This window comes from Monopterus albus, unplaced genomic scaffold, assembly GCF_001952655.1.
Source record: "Monopterus albus unplaced genomic scaffold, M_albus_1.0 scaffold80.1, whole genome shotgun sequence".
Lineage (NCBI taxonomy): Eukaryota > Metazoa > Chordata > Actinopteri > Synbranchiformes > Synbranchidae > Monopterus > Monopterus albus.
Window position 1 is genome coordinate 350,160 of NW_018127960.1, and position 22,549 is coordinate 372,708.

A 22,549-nucleotide genomic window follows, 5' to 3' on the forward strand; every position below is an offset into this window, starting at 1 on the left:
GACGTGTAGACAAACAACCAGACACAACTTTAGAGTCTCCAGTCCACCTGAGCTGCATGTCTCTGGACTGTGGGAGGAAGCCAGAGCACCTGGAGAGAACCCACACAGGCACAGGGAGAACATGGAGACTCCAAACAGAACGACCCCAGGTCAGCTGGGGATCAAACCTGGAACCTCACAACAGTGAGGTAGTAAGGCCCCTTTATATCACTACTGTGAGTGGACATGCAAGGCTCGTTTATTTTTACAACATCTGTGAACCGTTTTAGTCGTCGTGCATGTAGGGGTCTGAAACAGAGAAACAAATGCTTTGCTCAGTTTCATGTGTTCTTTTTACACAAAGCACAACATTGTGTCAGTTTGATGAAAACGGTCACATTTGTCTAAAAGAGTCGCGCTGTTTGCCAAAACCACAGAGATGTATCATTGAAAGTCTGATGACAGCTGTGGTTTGTCGTCTCTATTTAAGCTGTGCACGTGACATCAGACATTCAGTTTATTTAGAATCAGTGTTAATACAAAATGTGGTTTTGTAGGTCAACCAGAGAATAACAACTAATCTTGTGATTTACTTCTGTGCAAGTGTAAATGTAAAGCTCTTGTGCACTGTGCGGTGCAAGTTGTTTCTAATTAGCCGTGGTTTATTATCTTGCAGATGTGCTCTCCTCAGGCGTGGATACGTTCAGAGCCCACAGAGAAGAAGGTTCTTACACTGATAGACATGTAATGAATAGATTCAGCCCTGTTTCATCAAGTGGAACCTATTTAATCATTCATTTAAGCAAATAATGTTCCTTCACACGGTCGCTCATCACTCTGCTCTCAGATAAAACTGGACAGGCTGTAAAATAGATTACATCTGAAACAGGCCTTGTAGGACACTTTCATCACTGCAAGGTTCATTAATTGCTGGCTGCTGTCTGTTCACTACAGGGCTAAAGGCTGAAGACTTAGAAGCATCAAGCCCGTTACCATGAAATCCTACGTAACAGGTCTGCTGTTTTTCTGAAAACCTTTAAATATATGTGTTTGCATGATTCAGTGTTGTCTTGTTATAGCTATTTGATGATACAATGCTATTTAAAAAGCCTCAAATTCAGGTAAAAACATCAGTTTCTAAAACTGGGACAACCAGGCTTCACCATGACAGCAGCAGCAACTACTTGTCTTACGGTTGTTTGTTGGTTATTATATAAGGAATCTGGCAATTTCATTGGTTAAAGAGTCACTGCATCCATGCAGCTGTGGTCCCCCAGGCAGTGATGGCGTCACCTCCCTTTCCTGTCTTTGTTTGAAATCATACAGCACACGACAATACTGAGTACACCTCGGTGTAGGCTGCTAAAATGTTAAATGATTCAAAATTGCACCACCTTACAATATTTGCATTATTTTTTAGAAAAAAGTATATTTAATATTATGCATATTTAAATACAGACACCATAGATAGACTCAGTGCAACAAAAGTGAGTACACCTGTGAGCAGGTGATTGCACCTGTAATTTCCAATTAAGGCTAATTGTATGACAGGGTTATAAAAGAACCTGTGAACACCAGGAAACCAAACTGTGACACTTCATAAAGATGAAAAGGGGACATCATAACATGAGTGGAGACAGCTGAAGCAGTGGTTGGGAGGTGTAGGATGACAGAAGGAGCAGAGGCTGACTTGAATTCAATACAACACTGCTGAAGCATTTTAAAGTAGAACACTGAACAGCAAAGCCACGTCTCTGATGAATGACACAACATCCAACCACAGAGTTTGACAAGACTGGTGTCATCCTTGTCAGGGTGATCAAATCTGTCATTAAAAATAAAGGTTTATAGATTTTAGTGACTGACCGGGGGTGTACTCACTCTGTTGTATGTACAGTATTCTTCACATGTACAATAAACAATACACATAAACTGCACATAAGAGCAATACTACCCCCTAGGACTGTTCCTTGTTGTGTGTACTGTGTTTCTGCTGGCAGTCCAAGATCGGTGTGGTACTGTGTGTGTAATCCCAGGAAAGAACATCCCCTTTGGTACAGCACATTTACAAAGAACTGATTAAATCCGCTGGAACGGCACAACTGCAGTTTAGGCATCCTCAACACGCTGAGCATCCACTGGCACAAAACTCTAAATGCCAGTCATTTCTGGTTCTATAGTGACTAGTGCAGCTTTATTTTTAAGTCAGTGGTCATCGAGGATGGAAAGTATCTCAGTTCTGGCAGAATATTTAAATTCCTTTCATCAACCTTTAAAAATATTGTGATTTTTTATTTATTTATTGTGTTTTACCTTTAATTCTTTGGAGTATTTTAAGTCAGCTTTCTCACATAGAGAATATTGAGGAAGCAAACCTTTAACACCTTTTGTTTGACATCAGTTGGGTCTGTGGTATTATATAATAAAACAGAAAGTATGTCAAATTATTAAATAAAAAAGAAGTGTTTTATTCTGCCTTCATTTTATAACATCTTAGATTTATCTTGAGACCTGATATTAATAAATTATTATAAAATCAGTCAAATGCACTTTTCACAGTTTCATCTTTAAACTATAGCAAGATTTTACAGGCATTCCAGTTTTATCTTAACGGCCTCTGCAGCTTGGACCTGCACCATCATTCGTGTCCTCTGAATTAGCTGTGAAAACATAATCCATGTACATAAAATTAGATAACAGGTAATGAAGATAGTGTAAAGAAGATAGTGTTACTGGGCTCCATTATCAGTGGAGCTGGCCACTTTGCCCAGACGCATTTCTCTGACCACTGCAGTGCTTCAGCGGCTGCTCAGCCAGGAAAGTGCAGCTGCAGAGAAAAGCTTTTCCACTCTGTTCTTTTTAATGGCAGGGCACATTTAGTCACACTTGTCAGGCTGTCTGAAGCCGAGATGCAGTGGACAGTTAGATACGCTTTTACCTCTAATTTAGCTTTAAAACATCTCCCCTCTGCTGTCATCCCCTCTCAGCGATGCAGCTTGTGCCTGGCCACTAATGTCACCTGAAAGCCATGTGTATGGTCTGAAATGCTCTGTCAGATATGAAACATGCTGCACTTAGTTCTTGGTTTTTGTTTGTAATGATCATGACTATACTCATCTGGTTTCCACCTCAAAAAGAAAACAGACGAGCACTGAGAAAACTCATATTCATCCACTGTCCCGTTGGTAATAACGTCATAAACGTAATAAACTTCATTAGTTTCTGTGATGGATGTATACAGTACTGTATGTATAACACTGTTCTCCTCGGAGGTTCTGGGCACCCTCTGGTTTGGATGCTCCCTTGGAAACATATCCACTGCATCCACTCTCCATATATTTTACGACAGGGAATGGAGTCGTGCCAGTGGCACACTGCCCAGAACGAGTACAGTTCAGTGGTCCTCAACCGTTTTAGCTCACAGCCCCCAAAATGAACTAATTCCTCCAGGTACAAGGCTGAAGGCATGAACACACAGAACCATGGACTATGACGACAGAAGATGCCTTCACCCCCTTCAGCCCAGCTTCCTTCAGGCACATTCACAAGCTCATGACCCCAGGTTTCCACAACAATTTGAGGAACTTTTGCACCCACATGTCCTGCTCGGTTACAACCCCAGTCTGATGCAAAATTAGATTTTAAAAAAGGGTTCTCTGGATGAACTTTGTGTTGTTTAGTGGACACTCAGGGCGTTGTTCTTCAGTTTGTAACTTAAATGGATCATCGATCAAAGCCAGTGCCACTATTTCATTTGCTGACCGGGTACATTTACGGGACCTGCTGTAGTCCCAGATGGTGATTGCCTTTTTGTAGTAAAAAAAAAATCTTGCACAGCTTTAGTTAATGATTAGAAAAAGAAAAGAGGCAGTTTTAACCACAGCGTTCACACTTCCTCAGTGGAAAGAGATTCTTCTGAAACCAACTAACCACCCTGTGTTGCTCCTTCTCGGTTGCTGTTCAGATTCAAGTTGATGAGGACAAATGTTCAGCAGCACAGACTGTACTAATACCGGCAGGGTAGTGGAAAGGCCATCACACATTAGTGGAGTACTGAGAACACAAAAACTGCAGTCTTATAGGAAGAAAGAAGAATTAACACCTCAATGCTACAAATCCATGTACAGTATTAAAAAAGCATGCTGCCAGAACTACAGGTCTAAGCACTGGGGGCTGTCATGTTCAGGGTACTACAATGAGCACACACATTAAAGCTTCATTCTTGCACACAAAGTATGGCATGGACTTTGAGTGTGCACATACGTGTACGTGTCCAGTGCACATGCTCTGGCACGTCCCCAGCGGAGCTCTGAGCTGACTGTTCATCTCTATGAGAGGTGCTTGAAAACAGCAGTGAAATACCTGCTATCATCTCTCCTTTTCTCCTTACAAGCCTCAGCCTTGATTAAAGCCCAAGAGACAATTGTGTCTGTAATTAGTGTCTGTGATCAGGCTCGATAAAAGTAGAAGGGGGAAAGATATAATACTTGTTCCTTAGTTGATTAAATAACCAATCAAAAAAGACCGACAATGCTTTTGAATAACCAGTTAATTGTTTTCTGAAAACCTATAACCTGATGCATGAAAGGTTTTCTTCCAAACTGTGAACAGTGCAGTTATTTCACAAGAGCTTGCTCTGTATTTATGATTGGTCCTTGCCCTTATCACTCACCTGAAGTGGGTGGTGCTCAGTTAGATGAACGTTGTGCACCACTCAAAGGTGTGTGACAGGTGCTGGTTATTGTGCCAAGCAGCTGACAGTCGAAAACACAAGGTGAACAGTTTGAACTGAGACTCTGGTGTGTCGCAAACAAACCTTTGACAAAAACTGAGGGAAAGGCAGAAGCACATTCAAAGTGTCCTAAATAATCATGTTTCTCTTTGCGTCTATATCTCCAGCTTGTCGCCTTGTGCCATCATGTACTATACTAGATCTTCAGTGCTTGTCTGTTCATATGTGATCTATCTGGTTAAAAAAGCGGGTGATCAATAACTGTTTTTTCAACAATGAAGTGGTCATGACTTCAGGTTTTGGCACATTCAACACATACATGTAGTGATACAAACAAAACCTCCAACTTCTCTGCTAAACAGATCATCAGAAGGAGCCGTTGTGACCTCTGAACTAGGGAATCTGTGAATATTCACTTGTGTGCAATGATTTTTACACGTCATATAAGTTTTAATCATAACCTGGTCTTGTTACTTGTTATGAGTCATGTCCATCTGAAGAAAAACTGTAGAAGCAGTGAAAAACAGTGTCACTATTATGAACAGGGACCCAAGGTGAATACATTGACCTTTTAGTCAACTCCAAAAACTTGTCCATTTTTGTTTTCCTTGGCTCAGACTGATTTCTATCCATGGTGGTGACCAAGTACAAAGTCAGTGATTAGATCCTTCACTTTCTATGATGATGTCATTTGCAAAAGACTGTCCAGCAGCGCAGTATCCGGTTATGAATGCACCGAGTCAGCATCCAACTACAACTAGTGGACTTCACCATGGTGTGGTGATCTACAGCAGCAGTCACTACTGAGTTAATTACCACTGGGTTGAACTTCCACACAGTTTTTCTCCATCCACAAAAGAAAAGATTTAGGCTGTGGAGCTTCGTGTGCTTCCATTTAATCACAGCACCTTGTCTCTTCTGATCTCAGCAATAATGGTACAACTTAGGTGAAATCATCAGTGTGGCAGTGTGGGGGTCTGTGCCATTGCCCCTGGGTGTTTTCTCTGTCAGTTACTGACAGGCAGACCGGGAGCTTTACACATCAGTGTCTGGCTTTTCCACCAGTTTCAGGGCCTCATGCATGCCAGCCGCTGACAGCTTCCGGTTGATGTTCCTGTAGCGGCACCGCAGGAGGTTACTGTAGGTGGTCCTCAGATCACGGTTGAAAAATGCATAAATGAAGGGATTAATGAGGGAGTTGGCATAGCCGAGCCACAACAGAGTTCTCTCCAACCAGAGCGGCACGCAGCTGCACTCCACACCGCAGACAAATGGCCTGGCGGTGGACACTAAGAAAAATGGCAGCCAGCAGAAGGTGAAGGCACCGACCACAATGCCCAGAGTGGCTGCAGCTTTCTGCTCCCGTTTGAAGATGGACTGGTTTTTCCTCTTCCGCCGCTGGTGGTGTTCACCAGTCTTGAGGAGGCGGGAGACACGTGTGCTGCACTCCTCTTCCACCTCACGCTGGAGCTTCAACGCGGCTGCCACACAGTCCAAGCTCTCCTCCTCAGCTTCCTCTTCCTGTTCAACCTCCGTTCCTTCGACACTTCCTGTTTCTCCTGATTCTGCTGGAAGGTGAACCTCCCGCCCTCCTCTCCCCCCTCGTGGAGCCACCCCTGCACCGTGCTCCCCTTCCCTGGGGAAGCCAGTGATGGTGTGCTTAGCTGCACTGAGTTTGGCTGCTCTGTAAATCCGGTAGTACATGATCAACATCACTGACATGGGGATGTAGAACGCTACAGCCGTAGAGTAGACGGTGTAGCCAAAATCCTGGCTGATGAGGCAGACTCTGCCATCGTTGACATTCTGTGCCCAGCCAAACAGAGGGGGAAGCGTGATGGAGGCAGAAAGGAGCCACACTGACAGGATCATCTTGGCCATGCAGCAGCCATTTTGCCGAACAGGATACGTAAGTGGTTTTGTGATACCTAAATATCTACAGAGAAAAATACGTCCACATCAACATTTTCATATCCAAGAAGGGAAAAACAATCGCCATTTTATTCAACATTTTGATGTATTTTCTTGCCTTATTTGACCTTGAAAAGAGGGATGACCTTAAGCAAAGTGATTATTAGTAATCTGAAGTTACACAGCCCCCAGGTGGGTAACTGGGGAATTTTATTAAAGAGAAGCCCCAAGATGCTGAGAAAGACCATATGTGATCAACAAACCTTTCAGCGTGAAGCCCAGTGAAGCAGAACATACTAAACTATTAATAACCCCCAAAACCTCACTGGCAGAAGGCTGCTTAAAACTCTACACATACCAGCCAGCAGCACATGTAGAAGTATATCTATACACTATATGTTCAAGATGCAACGAACAAGATGAAGAAGAAATGGTTTATCACAATATAATTTCACTTTTGAATTGGGAAAACTGGGGAGTCATCTGCTGTGTATTACACCCTCTCTGCCCCCTTTATTGGAATCAGACAGGGTGTTTAGTCAGAGAGGGATCTAGTGCATAGTGGACAAAGGGCTGAGGTGACACATCTGACCCCAACATCTGCCACTGTCTCAACACGCCGTTACCACTAATTCCATGATTCAGCTATACCTGATTAGATGGGTAGTAAGAGCATAACACATAAAATTAAAAATAGAAATACCATATGGTCACAATGTCTACTTCTGCCTAAATCTACATGTGGTCTGTCTGGTTCTAAAACGTTAATATGTAAAGCTTGAATAAACCATCAATAAAAGAAATCTAATTGTATATAAAGTTTGAAATCTGACTTTCTAACTAATGCTCAAGGAGTTTTATGGAATATAGTTATTCTACATGTTGTTTTACCACGTTCAAGAATAAAAGTCATTACTTTGTTCAAGGTATGAAAGAAGTTACCCTCACCTGTCAATGCTGATTACGCACAGGGTCATGATGGACGCGGTGCAGCACATCACATCCATAGCAATAAAAACGTTACAGAAGAACTGTCCGAATATCCACTGGCCACCAATCAGGTCCGTGATACTGACGAACGGCATCACGGCCAGCGCCACTGACAGGTCCGCCACGGCCAGAGAAACGATCAAATAGTTGGACGGCTGGCGCAGCTTCTTGACAAAGCACACGGAGATGACCACCAGTAAGTTCCCGCAGATGGTGGACAGCGTGAGCATGGTGAGGACCCCCCCGATCAGGACTTTCTCCACCTGGCCGTAGCTCAGGATCTGCTCGCCGCACCGGGTCCCGTTCGTCTCCATGACCTGCAGCTGACTGGAGGTGGACGGAGACGTCGCTGCTGCCACTGCAGCCTCTGCGGCGCCCTGCGCAATGTTCAGCAGCTTGGGCACAAGAGCCCCCGAGATCATGATGTTGGTGTAGCCGCCAGGATCTTCACCACCGGCTCGGTCCTCTATCATAATCGACGACCTCATGTTGCTACTACCGAAAGTTCCGTTACTCGCTCCCACAACAACCATTCTGGTACCTTCTGTTCCTTTTTATCCATGGACTTGGAGATCCTTCCGGTGGTGACACAGGCGCGCACGATGTGCCGGTGTCGATGTGAGAAATCCTATCCACAGCCCCCCCTCAGGATAACCTACTCGGAGATGCTCTCTTTCCTTTCAGAAAGTCTCGACACCTTAATTCTTCAATTTCGAGGCATACCCGTCATTACGCACGTGGTGCGTCGTAGACATATTCCCAAAATACCTGACCTATTAAATAGGATTGTATTTGCTGTTGTCCACCTTGACTACCATCCCACTTGATGAGCAGAAACACTGAAACTTAAAACCGCAGTTCGCCGCCTATATATGACAACGTTGACCCGTGACGTCAAAAGGCACGTTGGGCAGCAAATATACAAGTATTTATTCATGCACACAAATGATAAACAGAAAACAACATCTCTCGGACCTTGTTGGAGTTTATTTTACTGAAATTATATTGGCAAGGATAAAATGTGCCATGGATGGCCGTGCGTATTTGCTGAAAGAGAAGACGTGTTTTGGTGTCGAAGGTGTTATTAAACCCATTTCACACACACACACGCACAGGATCGATTGGCCCTCATGTAACCAAGGCGAGGGAGCTGCTGTTCTGATTTCTCTGATTTCTCCCCTTCAGATATTTTTCTGTTTACTTTCACTGTAATTTGAAAGCATGAAATTATTGGTGTTAGGACAAGAGGTGCGATCTGCCTTCACCTCGCCTCTGAAACTTCTGAGGTTTATGTTGCTGGAGCTCAGGAAACCAAACTGCTCCTGAGGCGTTTCATCATTGTCTTCTGAGCCCAGTTATTGTACTGTATGATAACCCCACAAGCGGGATACTAATGCCGTATAGCCTTGGATTGTAGCGCCCCCAGGCGGTCTTATGTCTCTACTGCGGGTCGTTACTGGTTCTTTCTACAACGACTTTACTTTGATCCACTGGAAGTTGTTTCCCCAGGGAAACACAACCAGTCCCTTCATCACAGGATATAACATGTCAGCCAATGTGTGAGTTTGGTTTTTAGGGCCTACAAAACTAAAACTATATTTAATTTTTTAAAAATCTGAGGAAATAAAAAATTAATTCTGTGGAACAGAAGCATTTCTTTCCTTTCTTATGCCTTTGTTTATGCTTTGAGACATTATAAAACCTTGGGGGGACCTTATGTTATAAAAAAGGTCTGAAGCCATCAAATGTATGTAAATGGGAATCTGTGACGTAAACAAATATGAACAACTCCACTTCAGGAAAGTGAAAGTATTAAAATACATATCAGTTGGTTGATTTTAACATGTGATATTATGAGCTTTCCTAACCCTAAGTATGTCTGTTGAAACCCTTTGCCAGGTTATCTAACTGACTACAGTTTATAGATTGCATTCTTGTCCATGGTGGTGACTTAATACAGTATCTATCTGTATAGATCGATCTACAGTGTATTCAGGTACCAGTTCAACATGGCTGTACCCCTGTGCACAAACCCAGGTCAATAGCAAGATGAGAGATGAGACAGTTTGGTATGAAAGAATTTGACCTGGTTGCACAGAACCCTGACCTTAGCCCTCATCCAGCACCTGAATACTGATCACAAGTCAGATGATTGAATGGGAGCAAATCTCTGCCAAAGCTGGTTGGAGGCCAAAGATTAGTGGCTGTTATAGCAGCAGATGGAACACATGTTCAGCTACTAGATGTGTGTAACATATGCATGTCTGTACACGTGTGGCCGTGCAGTCTTCTCACAGTTCAGTTCAATCAAAGCCTTTGTTTTGAAAAGAATTAGGTTTGCAGATGGAGCTTTCCAAAAACCAAGTAGCAGGCACAGAAGCACCACATTTCAAACACAGAGCATCAAACAGAGATCAGTGTTGAATTGTCATAAGCTGAGAGCAGGCAGGGTGTTAACATCTTACATCATAACATTTGAACATAACAAAGCCCAGTGAATGAGTCTCTGGTCCTTTTGCCTCATCAATTAAACAGCCCTTTGACTAGGATGTGTGGATGACATTGTCTCTGTTTTGTTCTCTGGGTCAGTATAAATCTTAGATATTACTCTGGAGACTGGCTTTTCAGAACTTTAGAACAACTGAGAAGCTTCCAAAGTCATGGTGGGATGACTGTGTGTAAAACCAGGCTTACAGTCACGATCACGTTGGTCACTGCTGACCACTGCACACACTTTTGTTTTCTTCTGCACCTTTATGCACCTGCTGGGATTTAATATGAACTTTTACTACCAGTATTTCACCTCCATTGCATTCACTTTATTACGTGCTCTTCCTTGTTGCCTTATCCTTTTATTAGCCCATCCTATGATCCTAAGCCAGTGAATACACAGTAGAATAAATGAATACATAAATAACTGAATATCAGTCTGGCACAGCTACAAATATGTCACATTAAACTGTGTTTATGAAAGTCACGTCTTTGTTGCTGTGGTATGAAATGTCTCTGTTCTGTTTGTCATATACGACTTTGCGACTGGACACAAATCAGCAGCTCAGATTAGATCTCCTTGTTGCTCAGTCTGAGTTTCCATCATACTGGTAGAGAGGCTATGTTAACCCTGATGTAGGTTCTATACTTTGGCAAATATCTTAGAAACATTAGTATTTGTCTCAGTAACATTTAGTGAGAGCACACATGTTCATGGTCCCAGAGGATGAATCTGGCTGTGGCTCAGGAGGTAGAGCAGGTGAAGATGTGACAGGTGCCTGGTGTGAGATGTGTCCAGAACCATCAAGGATGGACTCTGTTTAGAGCTGCAGCGACAGAAGGGGCACAGTTCAAAGTCTGTATCTGGGAGCAGATGAAAAATAGCGGGAGGTGTGGATTAAAGGGTGTTTGGTGTCTGGTATTGACGGTGCAAGGCGTGTTATGGCTCTCGGTCGTGTCTGGACGTTTGTCTTTGTCAGAGGTGGTAACACGTTGATGGAGCCATCAAGTACATGAATTTCACTTATGATATAAAAGTGTTTTTAAAAAAGACATAACGTTTAAAATGGAATATGAATGGTGGGACAACGCCTCCTCCGGCCTGCAGGCAGCTCCACCTGAGGCCCTGCTCAGACTGGAAATCCCATTCCAGTGACTCCATCCGTCCTGCCACAGTTTCCAGCTTCCCCACAGAGAAACGGCACAAACACAATGTTGCCAGTTTGGAGAGAAATCCACCTTGAAGTGGAAGGCTCCCGTCATGTAGCCTGCATCAAGCTGCTCGATATGAGGGACAGAAGAAACCGGATCTGGATTCTGTGAGGAACACATCAGCTGGAACGGATTGGCAGACGCGCTAGTGCTGAGGACAGAAGACAGACGAAGATGACAGAAGGGCATTTAATTGTTGAATATATCTAAGGCTGGATGGGTGACAGTTTATGAGGGTTGTTTGTCAGATATCAGCTCCCCTTTGTCCTGTCAGGAGGCCGCATGCGGTGGCTTTGTGCAGAAAACAGGCGCTTCCTCCTTCCACCTCCAGAGGACTGACGGCTGGCCTGACTCTATTGGCTCGAAGGGAATGAATCATCACCTTTATCGCGGGGGTTCAGGGATGCTGTCACTCTCACCTCACCCTTAACGTCCCCCAGGCAGCCCCACACGTACACAAACCGTCCAGCCCGGCCGTGCGTCTGCTCTCTGAGATTATAAGGCCGTGTCTCTTTGGAGCCAGCATGGAGGAAATCCTGCGAAAGCTGCAGAAAGACGCGTCGGGACACAAGTACAAAAGCATCCGTGATGCCTGCGTCTACGCCTGCGGTGAGTGCTCGGCAGCCCCGCGTCTCCCCGGCTGCAGGGGGAGGGACGTGTATTCACCTGCTAGCTGCACTAACCCCACGGGCGTGCGCTGACGAGATGGCACAGATAGTACATCAAGATGCCAATTAATTTAAGATGCTGTCCATCTCCGTGCGCTGGTGGGAAGCTACAAAACGCAACAGCTGCTGTTTTTCCTGCGCTGCCTGTCACAGATCAACGCGCACATCTAAAAATTCAACCTCGTAATTTTCATTCAGTTTTTATGTATACATTTAAAATGTGCAACTCCAGTTTCTTAGTGCCAGAAGGTTTCCAGAAAGGCCCCCCCCCCCTGCCCTCACTATGATGACCTACGTGGTGACTCACTTACTCCTCTCATAAGCTTTGTTCAAGTTCCAGTTGTTGTCAGTACTGTGAGAATCTTGTGTGTGTAGAAACCACAAAGGACCATTACAACCAGAGGAGGGCTTCAGGCTTTGATGGGAAAACCTTTGCAGCTCAGTGTTTTCCCCTGGAAGCCTCGAACACAGCACTCAGAGCGTGTGACACTAAAGTCTTTAGAAACGACTCCAAACCCAACTGGAAAAAGTGCTTCCACTGACGTCACAGGTTCGGTCTGACCTTAGCAGGTGAAACTGTGTGAGACAGTGAGAAGAGAATGGATTCACATTGTGCTGACCACAGGAGAACCATGTGATCTTGCACACACACTCCAAGGGCAGATCTAAACCAGAAGCCTGCAAACAATGAAACTGTGCATGTGTGCGCACAAATGCAAGGTGTATAAACCGAGGTCTCAGTTGTGACAGCTCAAAAAACATGTCGGGTATGTCTGTCCTGTGAGGGACGTCGGCCAGTCACATGTCATACTGCCTTGGACTGTTGGGACACACCCATAACATCAATCATTGTGCTGCTCTGAATTGTCTTTGAATGTGAAGGATGGCCAACTTGACACGCCTTAAACACACACACACACAAACATTGTGCATGTATGGCAATATACAGTGCAAGAGCAGGGCTGTTGTACTGTACATGTATGCTACATGCTAGCCTGGTCAGAGTAAGGGCAGATTTATGCTGTGCTTCCAGATATCAGCAGGTCTCACGTTTCAGGTTCCTTTGTGCCTCTTTTAGCTGGAAATTTGAAGCCAATGTGAAAATTTGCAGGCTCTGCCAAGCTGTACAGTGGCCTGCTGTTTTGAATCAGCATATTATACGTGACACTGTGCAGTGCACAGAGAGGTGACTGTTTCTGAGTGATCTGAACTCATTTCAGCACGAGGACGTACAGAACTGCTCACTGTGTAAACACTGCACAGTGTTCCAGTCCTTTTATCAGGTAGTGTTACACAGACTTAGAGTTAAAAAGGCCTCGGTGGTTTCCTAAAACAGCAGACCACTGTAGGTTTGATCAAGCCCTTCTGAATCAGGGGGAGATGGTACATCTTATCCTCATCTGGTGATGCTCAGGGAGCATCTGTTTGGTAAAGAAAACTCTGGGTTTCACCTGTGGTGTTTCATTTTCAGGGAATCCTCCTTTTATTTTGGTTGAAATAAATGTAATGCAGCATATTTGTCAAGTTAATCACACCTTGTTTGGTCTTCTTTGTACCATTAAATTACAGAAACCCTCGAGGCTCAGAATGGACCAGCCAAGATTTCCCCTTCACAGCTTCGGTAAGTGAAACGGCTCAGCTTTAGTTAACATTTAGTTCAGTTGTTTTAGTCACTGTAGCTGAAAAGAAGAGAACCTAGAACACAGAACAGGCTGAACATGTTTGTTGTATAGTTCTGGAAAATGATGACCACACAGCCACATGTCATACATGTCTGAGAACAGCTGATCCTCAGCTTCCACACAGTTTGTTAGAGCACCTGGAGGCTGATGGTGTATTAGCTTTGCCTTACAGCTCCACAAACTCTACAGCCTCTGCATGTACTCCAGCAGGGAATAGATAACAGTGTTCCTGAGTAGCCCTGTGGCTCACACAGCTCTGTTTCACACAGTGTATACGATATGAATGGATTTGAATGGGTCAATGTATAACATGTACAGCGAACGGGGCGCTGCTGCTGCTGGACTGTGATGAAGGTGCCAGAAATCCAGGATGCTGTTGAAGCTCAACACATGATGAATTATTCATCTATAACCTTCCTTGATTTATTAGGATTTATTAGATGAAATATTGATGACAGGGCCTTTGTAATGTTGTGTGATGGTTTTCAGCCCGTGTGCTCCTTTCTCAACCCTCTTAATACAAAGTGGACTCTCAGCCACTCGAGCCAAGATGACACTCTTACAAAGTGATGGACAGAACGAGACGGGGCAAAGTGAGAGCTCTCTCTGGGGGAGAGCTGCTGTGGGACATCTTTGACTGACAGAATAATAATCTGCGTAATTTGATTTGATTTGATTTTTGATTTGATTTATTCTTTCAAGCATGTAAAGACAGTTGATATGACAACACACATAATTATACACATATCCAACAAATGCTAATCCAATATCAATGTGCTTATACCTAGTACATGTTTGAATGGAGTAGGAAGAAGTCAGACTTATCCAGTCCTACCCCATGACATCATCTTACCATCATTGGTTTGCAAGCATTAAATGATTCACTTCTACACCACACAAGTAATATACTAAAGAATTATTACAGAGTGTTAACAATCATACACCACACCCACAATGTTCCATCTAATTAATCATTAAACCTGTTCTTGCATATATCTTGATTGACACATACCTTTATATTTATGTTTAAACTCATCAATTCTATTACTATTTTTTATGTCTACATTTAAATTATTCCATAGTTTTACCCCACTTATGGAAATACAGAATCTTTTTTTGGTTGTACGTATAGCATGAATCTTTAAATTTAACTGACCCCTTAAATTGTATCCCCCTTCCCTTTCATTAAATAGTCTTTGAATTCCACCAGGTAATAAATTGTTCCTGGCTTTATACATAAACACAGCAGTCTTATATCCCACTAAATCAAAACATTTTAACAATTTAGACTGTATGAAAGCTCCATTGGTGTGATCCCTATACCCCATCTTATGCACAATTCTTATCGCTCTTTTTGTAATATATACAATGGTTGAAGTGAGCTTTTGTATGTATTTCCCCAGTTTTCAACGCCATACTCTAAGTATGGTAAAATCAATGAGGAATACAAAATACGTAGTGCTTTCCTGTCCAAAATACATCTAACCCTTGCCAATATTGATATATTTTTTGCTATTTTGTGCTGAACATATCTGATATGAGATTTCCAGGAGAATTTGTCATCAACTATGACACCTAGAAATTTAATTTCATATACTCGTTCTATATTAGCTCCCCCAATTTTCAATTGAAGTTCATTATCTAGTCTACGATTCCCAAATACCATAAATTTAGTTTTATCCAAATTCAGAGATAGTATATTACTATCACACCATTTCTTTATCTTCTCAAGTTCCTGTGAAACCCGTCCAGAGAGTTGCTGTAGGTTTTCACCCGATGCCCATATGGTAGTGTCATCAGCAAACAAAACCACTTTCACTAAATCAGAAACCTTACATATATCATTAATGTATAATATAAATAATTTAGGTCCCAAAACAGAACCCTGAGGCACTCCACATACAATGTCCAGCTCATTCGATTGGTATTCACCCAACTTCACAAATTGACGCCTCTGTGTCAAATAACTTCTAATCCATTTCAGAACCATTCCTTTGATCCCATATTTTTCTAACTTGTCCATTAATAATTCATGATTGATTGTGTCAGATGCCTTTTTTAGGTCAATAAATATCCCCATCGTGTATTTCTTCTCATCCATAGCACTTGTTATGTCCTCCATCAGGTCGGTAATGGCCAAAGATGTCGATCGGTTCGGCCTAAAACCATATTGGCAATCAGAGAGGATTTTATGTTTGTCAATAAATGTATCTAATCTGTTATTAAAGAGTTTTTCCAAGATTTTTGAAAATTGTGACAACAATCACCCTGAAAGGTAAAACAAATTGAATTCTGAGGCAACATGTATCTCTCTGTTGTTTCGTTGCAGTTTACTGTATTATTTGTTGGTGTCTACATGTAGAGACTGAACTCAGTGAGGCGGTGGACGCTGCTCGGTACCGTACCAGCTGTGGCCCTCCACAGCCCGTTTGAAATAGCTCAGAGTAACCTGAGCTCTCAGAGATGAAGCCCAGTAACTCGCTATCAGCAGCAGAGCACAGTGACTCACCCAGCTACAAATGATCAGAGGAAAGTGGCGAAGACAAACTGGAGATGTGGAAAACCCTCAGCTTTGGGGTTCAAACACAGTTGCTGGATTCTGTAGCAGGTTCTGTCTTCAACTACAGTGTTTATGTTAAAAAAAAGGTCTTGATTGTCAAGAAATGTTATTTTTTCCTTGAGTAAAGTTGTTCTTATTGAAGTGTAGGTTGTTCGGTGTTTAATGAACTCACAGAAGGTTTCTGAGCCGTGGGCGAGCTTCTATCTGTAGAATCCCAGTGTTTTGGAACACAGGTTAGATGAAAAGCTAAAGGACAGTGGTTCCCTTTTTTCTGCAGCCTGATTTGAACGCGACCACTAAGATTATTGCTGCCTTCACTGTAGGTGTGTCTCAGAACTAACAGAGCACTACTCTGCCATGTGTAGCACTGAGTTGTTGTCACCTGTTTGTGGTTGTGTGTTCCAGAGAGCACTGCCTGCTGCCTCTACAGATGGCGCTGGAGTCTAAAAACACAAAACTGGGACAGACGGCGCTTACTGGAATGCAGGTACTAGTACACAGCAGACCTGCAAAGATTCTTCCTGTTTCAACAATAGGATTTTATCATTTTTCTTTTATTCTTTTTTATGTTTTACATAAAATCTGCAGTTTGAAACCGGCTTAATGCCGATCGCGTGATGTTTTGGCACGACACTGCTCAGCTCCTTATCGTCTCTCGTCCCACTTCTGTCTCTCCACTCAGAAGCTGCTGTGTGAGGACAGGTTTGTGGGTGGAGTTGGAGTGGAGGTGGAGGCCCTGGAGAAGCAGCTGCTCAGTCAGATACTGGAGGCTATCAGAGTCACCCCGACTCTCCACGAGGACCTGCAGGTGGAAGTCATGAAGGTATGTCTAAGTTATCTGGACTCGGACTTTGCCAGTAGAGTCAGAACTGATGTTTATGTGTCGGCAGCAGGCCTGCTTTACAATGAGTAGTGGGATGCAGGTAGCTGAATAGCTCTGCATGAAGAAAACATTGCCTGCATGGCAGCTTGCAAACTAATTTCTCTTTGAGACAGTAGAAAACTCTGTGTGTGTGTGTGTGTGTGTGTGTGTCTCCTGTACACAGGTCCTGCTGTGTATCACCTACTCAACAAACTTTGACATCACCGGAGACTCCATCCTGAGAATTGCTGAGGTATCACCCATATGACTTGTTCCCTCTAACATTTACTTTGTGCACCTCCTACAAGACTAGAATCATTAGATAAACTAGATGGATCGGACTAAACTAGAACTGACTAAGACTAAAATAACTGCAAGTCGTGTTTTAAAAGCTAAATGAGCTGTAGCTTTGGACTTTGCCTGCACTTTTGTTGCTGTTTCATCAGTGTGGAGGAGTTTGAAACGTTTACTTAATGACTGGTGACAAATAAATCACCCCTTTTTTAAAAGAGAAAGTGAACTGTTAGCACAGGGAGCAGTACATGAGCTCAGTCTGTTGTTAAAGGTGAAGCTTTGTTCCGTCCCTGCACACCCACAGGCCTTGTCTCATGCTGTAATCTCATCAATTATTGAGAAAGTTGAGATGATGGCTCCTACTGTACACGCACAGGCACACACAAATCATCTTTCTATCCCTTTCATGCATGAATTATGAAAGCCACAGTCAGTGTTTTTGTTACCCTTTGGGCATGAACAGAACGTGGTGGCTCTGGAAGGTTCATAGCTTGCTCCTTTGTGAAGAATGGCATCTGATTCACAGCTGACAAGTGATGAACCCTCTAACTGCTGCCTCCTGTGGCACTATAGAGCCGTACCGTATTTACAGTGGCTCTGTTGGGCAGAAACCCTGAAGGTTACAAGCTTCTCATGGCTCCTGGGCAAGACTGTGTATGGTGATTATATGATACTGAAAAGATCAATATTTGAGTAGCAGGAGACATTACTAAAGAATTATGTAACAATCAATAAAAGAAACGGCGGCTCCAGCTTCTCTAGAGCTGAAATTCAATCAACTGACAATGTGCTGTTAGTCATTAGTGTGCAGAGCTGTCAGCTGACCGATGACCAGCCATCGCTGCTATCTCCAAACATAAATGTAAATGCCAAAACGTCACATAATATTTTCCAAATTGCAGACTGTTATGTGTAGAGTGTTTTCTTGTGTCACTTCTGTGCAGCAGCTCCCGTACCCAGGCGATGATGCTGATATCCATTAACAGCTCATAAAAACCTGGTCAACATGTTGTCTTAATGGGCTCCGTGCCTCCAGGGCTGGCCATCTGCTGTGTCTGTGTTTGTGTTTGGTCATAACTCGGGGTGGATGGGGACGCTGTCAGCACCTCTCCATTATCAGTAACATCCTATATAAACGCTGTGGCGCAGTACAGGTTCTTAATGCGGGGATTGGCAGCGCTGTGTGGAGGAGTTCGCATTCAGCTTCAACCAGCAGGAGTTTGAGCTTTATACCTTACCTTTAACTCAGGCACATCCATTACACTTACAATTGCACTTTACAGTTACACACAGCAGGGGGACACAAACAAAGTCAGTTTAACTGCTTCTTTAAACATGAACTAAGGTTTCAGAATGAGGGCTGTTTATCTGAATGAAGAGTAACTGCTGCGTTACCTTCCAGAGATCCACAGTGGTTACTGTGACCTTGTGATCTGGCCAGAAGATGTTTAGTACACTGACAGAACCCCCCCCCCTTTCTTGGGAGTAAGTGTCATGACTGTTCTGTTTTTGACTCAGACAATCACGCACTGACTTTGGTGTTGTGTGTGTGTAGGTGTGTATCGAGACCTATGTGTCCAGCTGTCACCAGCGCAGCATCAACACGGCGGTCAGAGCCACGCTGAGCCAGATACTGGGAGACCTGACGCTACAGCTGCGGCACAGACAAGAGGTCACACACTCGTATGAAACACTCACAACCCGGTAGATCCAGGCCCAAACAACAGGGCCGAGCCAGAAGCTCAGCAGTAGTGCTGAGACAATTAGCTGAGTAACTGATGAGTGACAGAAAGTGAGTCTTTGTGGTGGCCTGGTCCTGCAGCGGATAGCGCTGTCGCCTCACAGCACACGTTATCAGAATAGATAATGGATGGATGGATAATCCTTTGGTTGAACAACAGTTCTCTTTTTCAGCTCCTCAGCTGGGAGATGTCCTGCTTTTCTCTGTTGTACATTATTGTGAAAGGGAAAAGGGGAAAGGAGGCACACTCAGGAGTCACTGAGGCAAAAGGAGTCACTACATTTTGGGACTCACCCTACGTACACGCATAACGAGGAGCCATGGGATAGAAACAGCTGATTGGCAGTGTCACATCTCTTAAGAAGAAATATTGCAGTATATTGTCATATATGTATTTCTGTGATATAATGTGCACGATACTCACACAAACAGATACATGCAGGTTGAGCACAGACACATGGAAGGAACTTTTGTATATTGGCAAACAAGGTACGTGCACACTCATCAGTAAAACCGAGGGCTCAGACACTAACATCCAACTTTTTATCCTGCTTATTGCCACAGTAGCACCTGTTTATCACTTTCTGTGTAAAACCCACACAAGGCAGTGGCAGTAAACCTGCCTCGTGCTGTGTGTCCCTCCCCAGGGTGCAGACGGAGATGAGTTGACTGCGCTACCTCTGCAGAGAAGAGGTACGTTGTTACCAGTCGTGTCCTTCACCTCTTCACCGCTCCTCGTTAGCTCTGTTACATGATGACATATATGAAGTACTCAGATCGTTTGCTTCAGTAAAGGTTCAGTAGTAATACCACAATGGAATATAAATATTTGGTTTCAAGTAAAAGTCCTGAATTTAAAATGATGCCTAAAAGTATTATCACCAAAATATACTTAAAGTACCAAAAGTAGAAGTAGTTATTTTGCAGAATGGCACATTTCACATCAGTGTACATCATATTATTGGATTATATTGATTGGTGCATTATTGTGTTCATCACATTTAAGGGACTGATGTATTTGGTTGGAGGGAGACAAGTGAGAGACGTGGCGAAGTGTTTCATCACTTCATGCACATATTGAATACAGAAGAAGTAGGTGTTGAGAATTAACCTTGTTATGCTGTGTGTGTGTGTGTGTGTGTGTGTGCGTGTGTGTGTGTGCGCGTGCAGATATTTCTCCTACCAGTCAGGCTCTGTGTGAGGACGTGGTGACAGTTCTGACAGTTTTCTGTGAGAAGCTGGAGTCGGTGGACAGGTAACACTGCAGGTTTTCATTACGCGATGTGATATTCTGTTGTGTTGTTGTAATATTTAGGTGAACATTCAGCCCGAGGCTTCTCTGGATTCATCAGGGTTTCCTGTAATGTGACAGCAAATCTCAGGAGACTGGTTAAAACTGGCTGTGTACAAGATAAAGTTTAAATTAATCTAAGTAAAAATACTTTTAACCCTAAAACTGAAGGTACAGGTTAACTACTGTTCAGCGGAGTTTGTGCTCGTTTTGACACGGCAGCCAGGTTATCATCACTGACAGACACTGGACCTACTTCTTACTATGTTTTACTGTTTGTATTTTTGTTCTGTGTGTTTTCACCCTCCAGTGATAACCAGCTGCTGCAGCTGCTCTACCTGGAATGTATCCTCTCCATGCTCAGCAGCTGTCCTCCCACAATGCACCTGTCCAGAGGTTTCACAGACCTTGTGTGGTAAGAAATGTAGCACCTCTATAGTCCTGCACAGTTTAGCACCAAAATGAACGAAGTGCGTTATCTGTCCCAAACAAAACTTGGAGCACACTTTGATCTGGCATTTAATCTCTAGTGTTTGTTTAGAGCGTGTGTCCTGCTTCGTGGGGCTGAGTACAAATATTTATCATACAGTTTATTAGAACCAAAAAATTAAGAGGAATATTAGTCAGTGGCCTCATTTAAATGCCTCTGGAATGTTTTACCTGTGTTTTTGGAGCCCGGTGGCGAGATAATGCTGATCTGTAATGTGTTTGATAAGTCACAGTTTGTTTCTCTCTAAAATACCAGAAATCTAACCTTTGTCCTTTATTCTAATTTACTGGATTACATATATCCTTAGTGCTAAAGTCAGTGATATTCCTCCTCCCAGGAAGCAGCTGTGTCCATCCCTTGTGGCGATCATGGGAAATCCTGCCAATGACAAAACCATCGCCTCCCACCACAGCTACATGGGGGTGCCAGACCGAGACCGGCTCTCCGAGAGACTCGGTCTAGGTAACTGGATTTACAAGAGAAATCACTGTGGAAGGGGGGGGGTAAGGGTTGGTACGAGTCAGTAGGAGTGAAAGTGGGGAGTCCTTACTCCCAACATCAGGACAGAGGTTCAGTGGTAAAGCTGAAACAGGCGCTAAGATCGGTAACGGAGGTAAACGTGATGTGGGGTCATTTGGCTCGGCCTGCTGTGATGCTGATTGGCCGCCCTTTTGTCCTCCTATAAATCAGATATTATAAAGATAAGCTGAAGTCGTTACAAAGCCTCTTGTCAACATTGTTGTGATTGATTTACCTAAAGAGTGATTCTATAATTCAACAGGTTCACAGTCTGTGTTTGTTTTGTAGGAAAGAATCAGGATCTTTTCTTCTCTTAAAAATAACCAGGGCTTGGAAACAAGACTCTGGTCAATTAATCACCTTTCTGCCACTTTTTGTCGGTGTGATTTTAGGGGCTCAGCTTCATGTCGCTCCTTGCTTTCCTCTGCCAGGAATCAGCCAGGAGGTGGATGCCTCCGGTGGAGGGGTTTCTGATCAAGGCAGGGGATCCGGCTGCTCCTCCAGCGCCCCTGCCAGGATTGCGCCGGTAGTGCGGACGGTGTGTTATATCGCAGCAGAGCTCGTGCGCCTTGTGAACTGCGTGGAGTCAATGAAACCAGTGCTGCAGTCACTGTACCACAGGATTCTGCTGTACCCGCCCCCTCAGCACCGCACGGAGGCCATCCGCATCATGAAGGAGGTGGGAGGAGAAGACAGTGTTTCTGACCTTTTTAGATACAATTTATACCTAATGCTTAGTTGATAAGGTAACTTGGAAGGGCTACTTCATGTGACTGCACAGAGCATGACTGGTTGTATTTTTGTGTAAAAAGAGGAGCCACGTGAATGTTGAATAACGGTGTGGGTCTGCTTGTGTCAGATTCTGGGCAGTGCTCAGCGGCTGTATGACTTGGCCGGTCCATGTGTGGCTGAACCTGACACCAGGAAGCGCTCCTTCTCAAAGAGGAAGTCCCACCTGGACCTGTTGAAACTGTCAGTAACTCCTCTGCCCTTGTCTTTGTTTGAACTGTAGGAACACTAGAACCGGTTTTCAGAATTTATACATTTGGGTTTTCTGAAACACAGTGTCATAGTGTTAGCTTATAGTCTTTAAGCTACAGTGTTACTGTTCGCATCTTTAAAAATGCT

The 22,549-nt window shown here is 43.6% G+C and overlaps 2 protein-coding genes across 4 annotated transcripts in view; one reads left to right on the forward strand and one right to left on the reverse strand.

Moving 5' to 3' along the window:
- Nucleotides 1–1,432: 1,432 nt before the first annotated feature.
- Nucleotides 1,433–8,489, reverse strand: LOC109963837 (5-hydroxytryptamine receptor 7). The gene is made up of 2 exons (XM_020606717.1): nt 7,571–8,489; nt 1,433–6,647 (listed from the first exon to the last, which is right to left on the reverse strand). The coding sequence occupies exons 1-2, from the start codon at nt 8,143–8,145 to the stop codon at nt 5,747–5,749; spliced, it is 1,476 nt and encodes a 491-aa protein (XP_020462373.1). The 5' UTR covers nt 8,146–8,489; the 3' UTR covers nt 1,433–5,746.
- Nucleotides 8,490–11,300: 2,811 nt separating this feature from the next.
- arfgef3 (ARFGEF family member 3) overlaps nt 11,301–22,549 on the forward strand; it is a 33,339-nt gene continuing 22,090 nt past the window's right edge. Inside the window, exons 1-12 of one of the 3 annotated variants that reach the window (XM_020606657.1) lie at nt 11,301–11,923; nt 13,552–13,603; nt 16,630–16,711; nt 16,907–17,047; nt 17,271–17,339; nt 18,936–19,052; nt 19,769–19,814; nt 20,292–20,376; nt 20,723–20,827; nt 21,240–21,364; nt 21,814–22,100; nt 22,281–22,393. In XM_020606657.1, the coding sequence (XP_020462313.1) occupies nt 11,839–11,923; nt 13,552–13,603; nt 16,630–16,711; nt 16,907–17,047; nt 17,271–17,339; nt 18,936–19,052; nt 19,769–19,814; nt 20,292–20,376; nt 20,723–20,827; nt 21,240–21,364; nt 21,814–22,100; nt 22,281–22,393 (1,307 nt within the window). In that variant the 5' untranslated portion in view covers nt 11,301–11,838. The remainder of the gene's footprint in view (nt 11,924–13,551; nt 13,604–16,629; nt 16,712–16,906; nt 17,048–17,270; nt 17,340–18,935; nt 19,053–19,768; nt 19,815–20,291; nt 20,377–20,722; nt 20,828–21,239; nt 21,365–21,813; nt 22,101–22,280; nt 22,394–22,549) is intronic. The other 2 variants (XM_020606656.1, XM_020606658.1) reach the window with 2 other exon arrangements.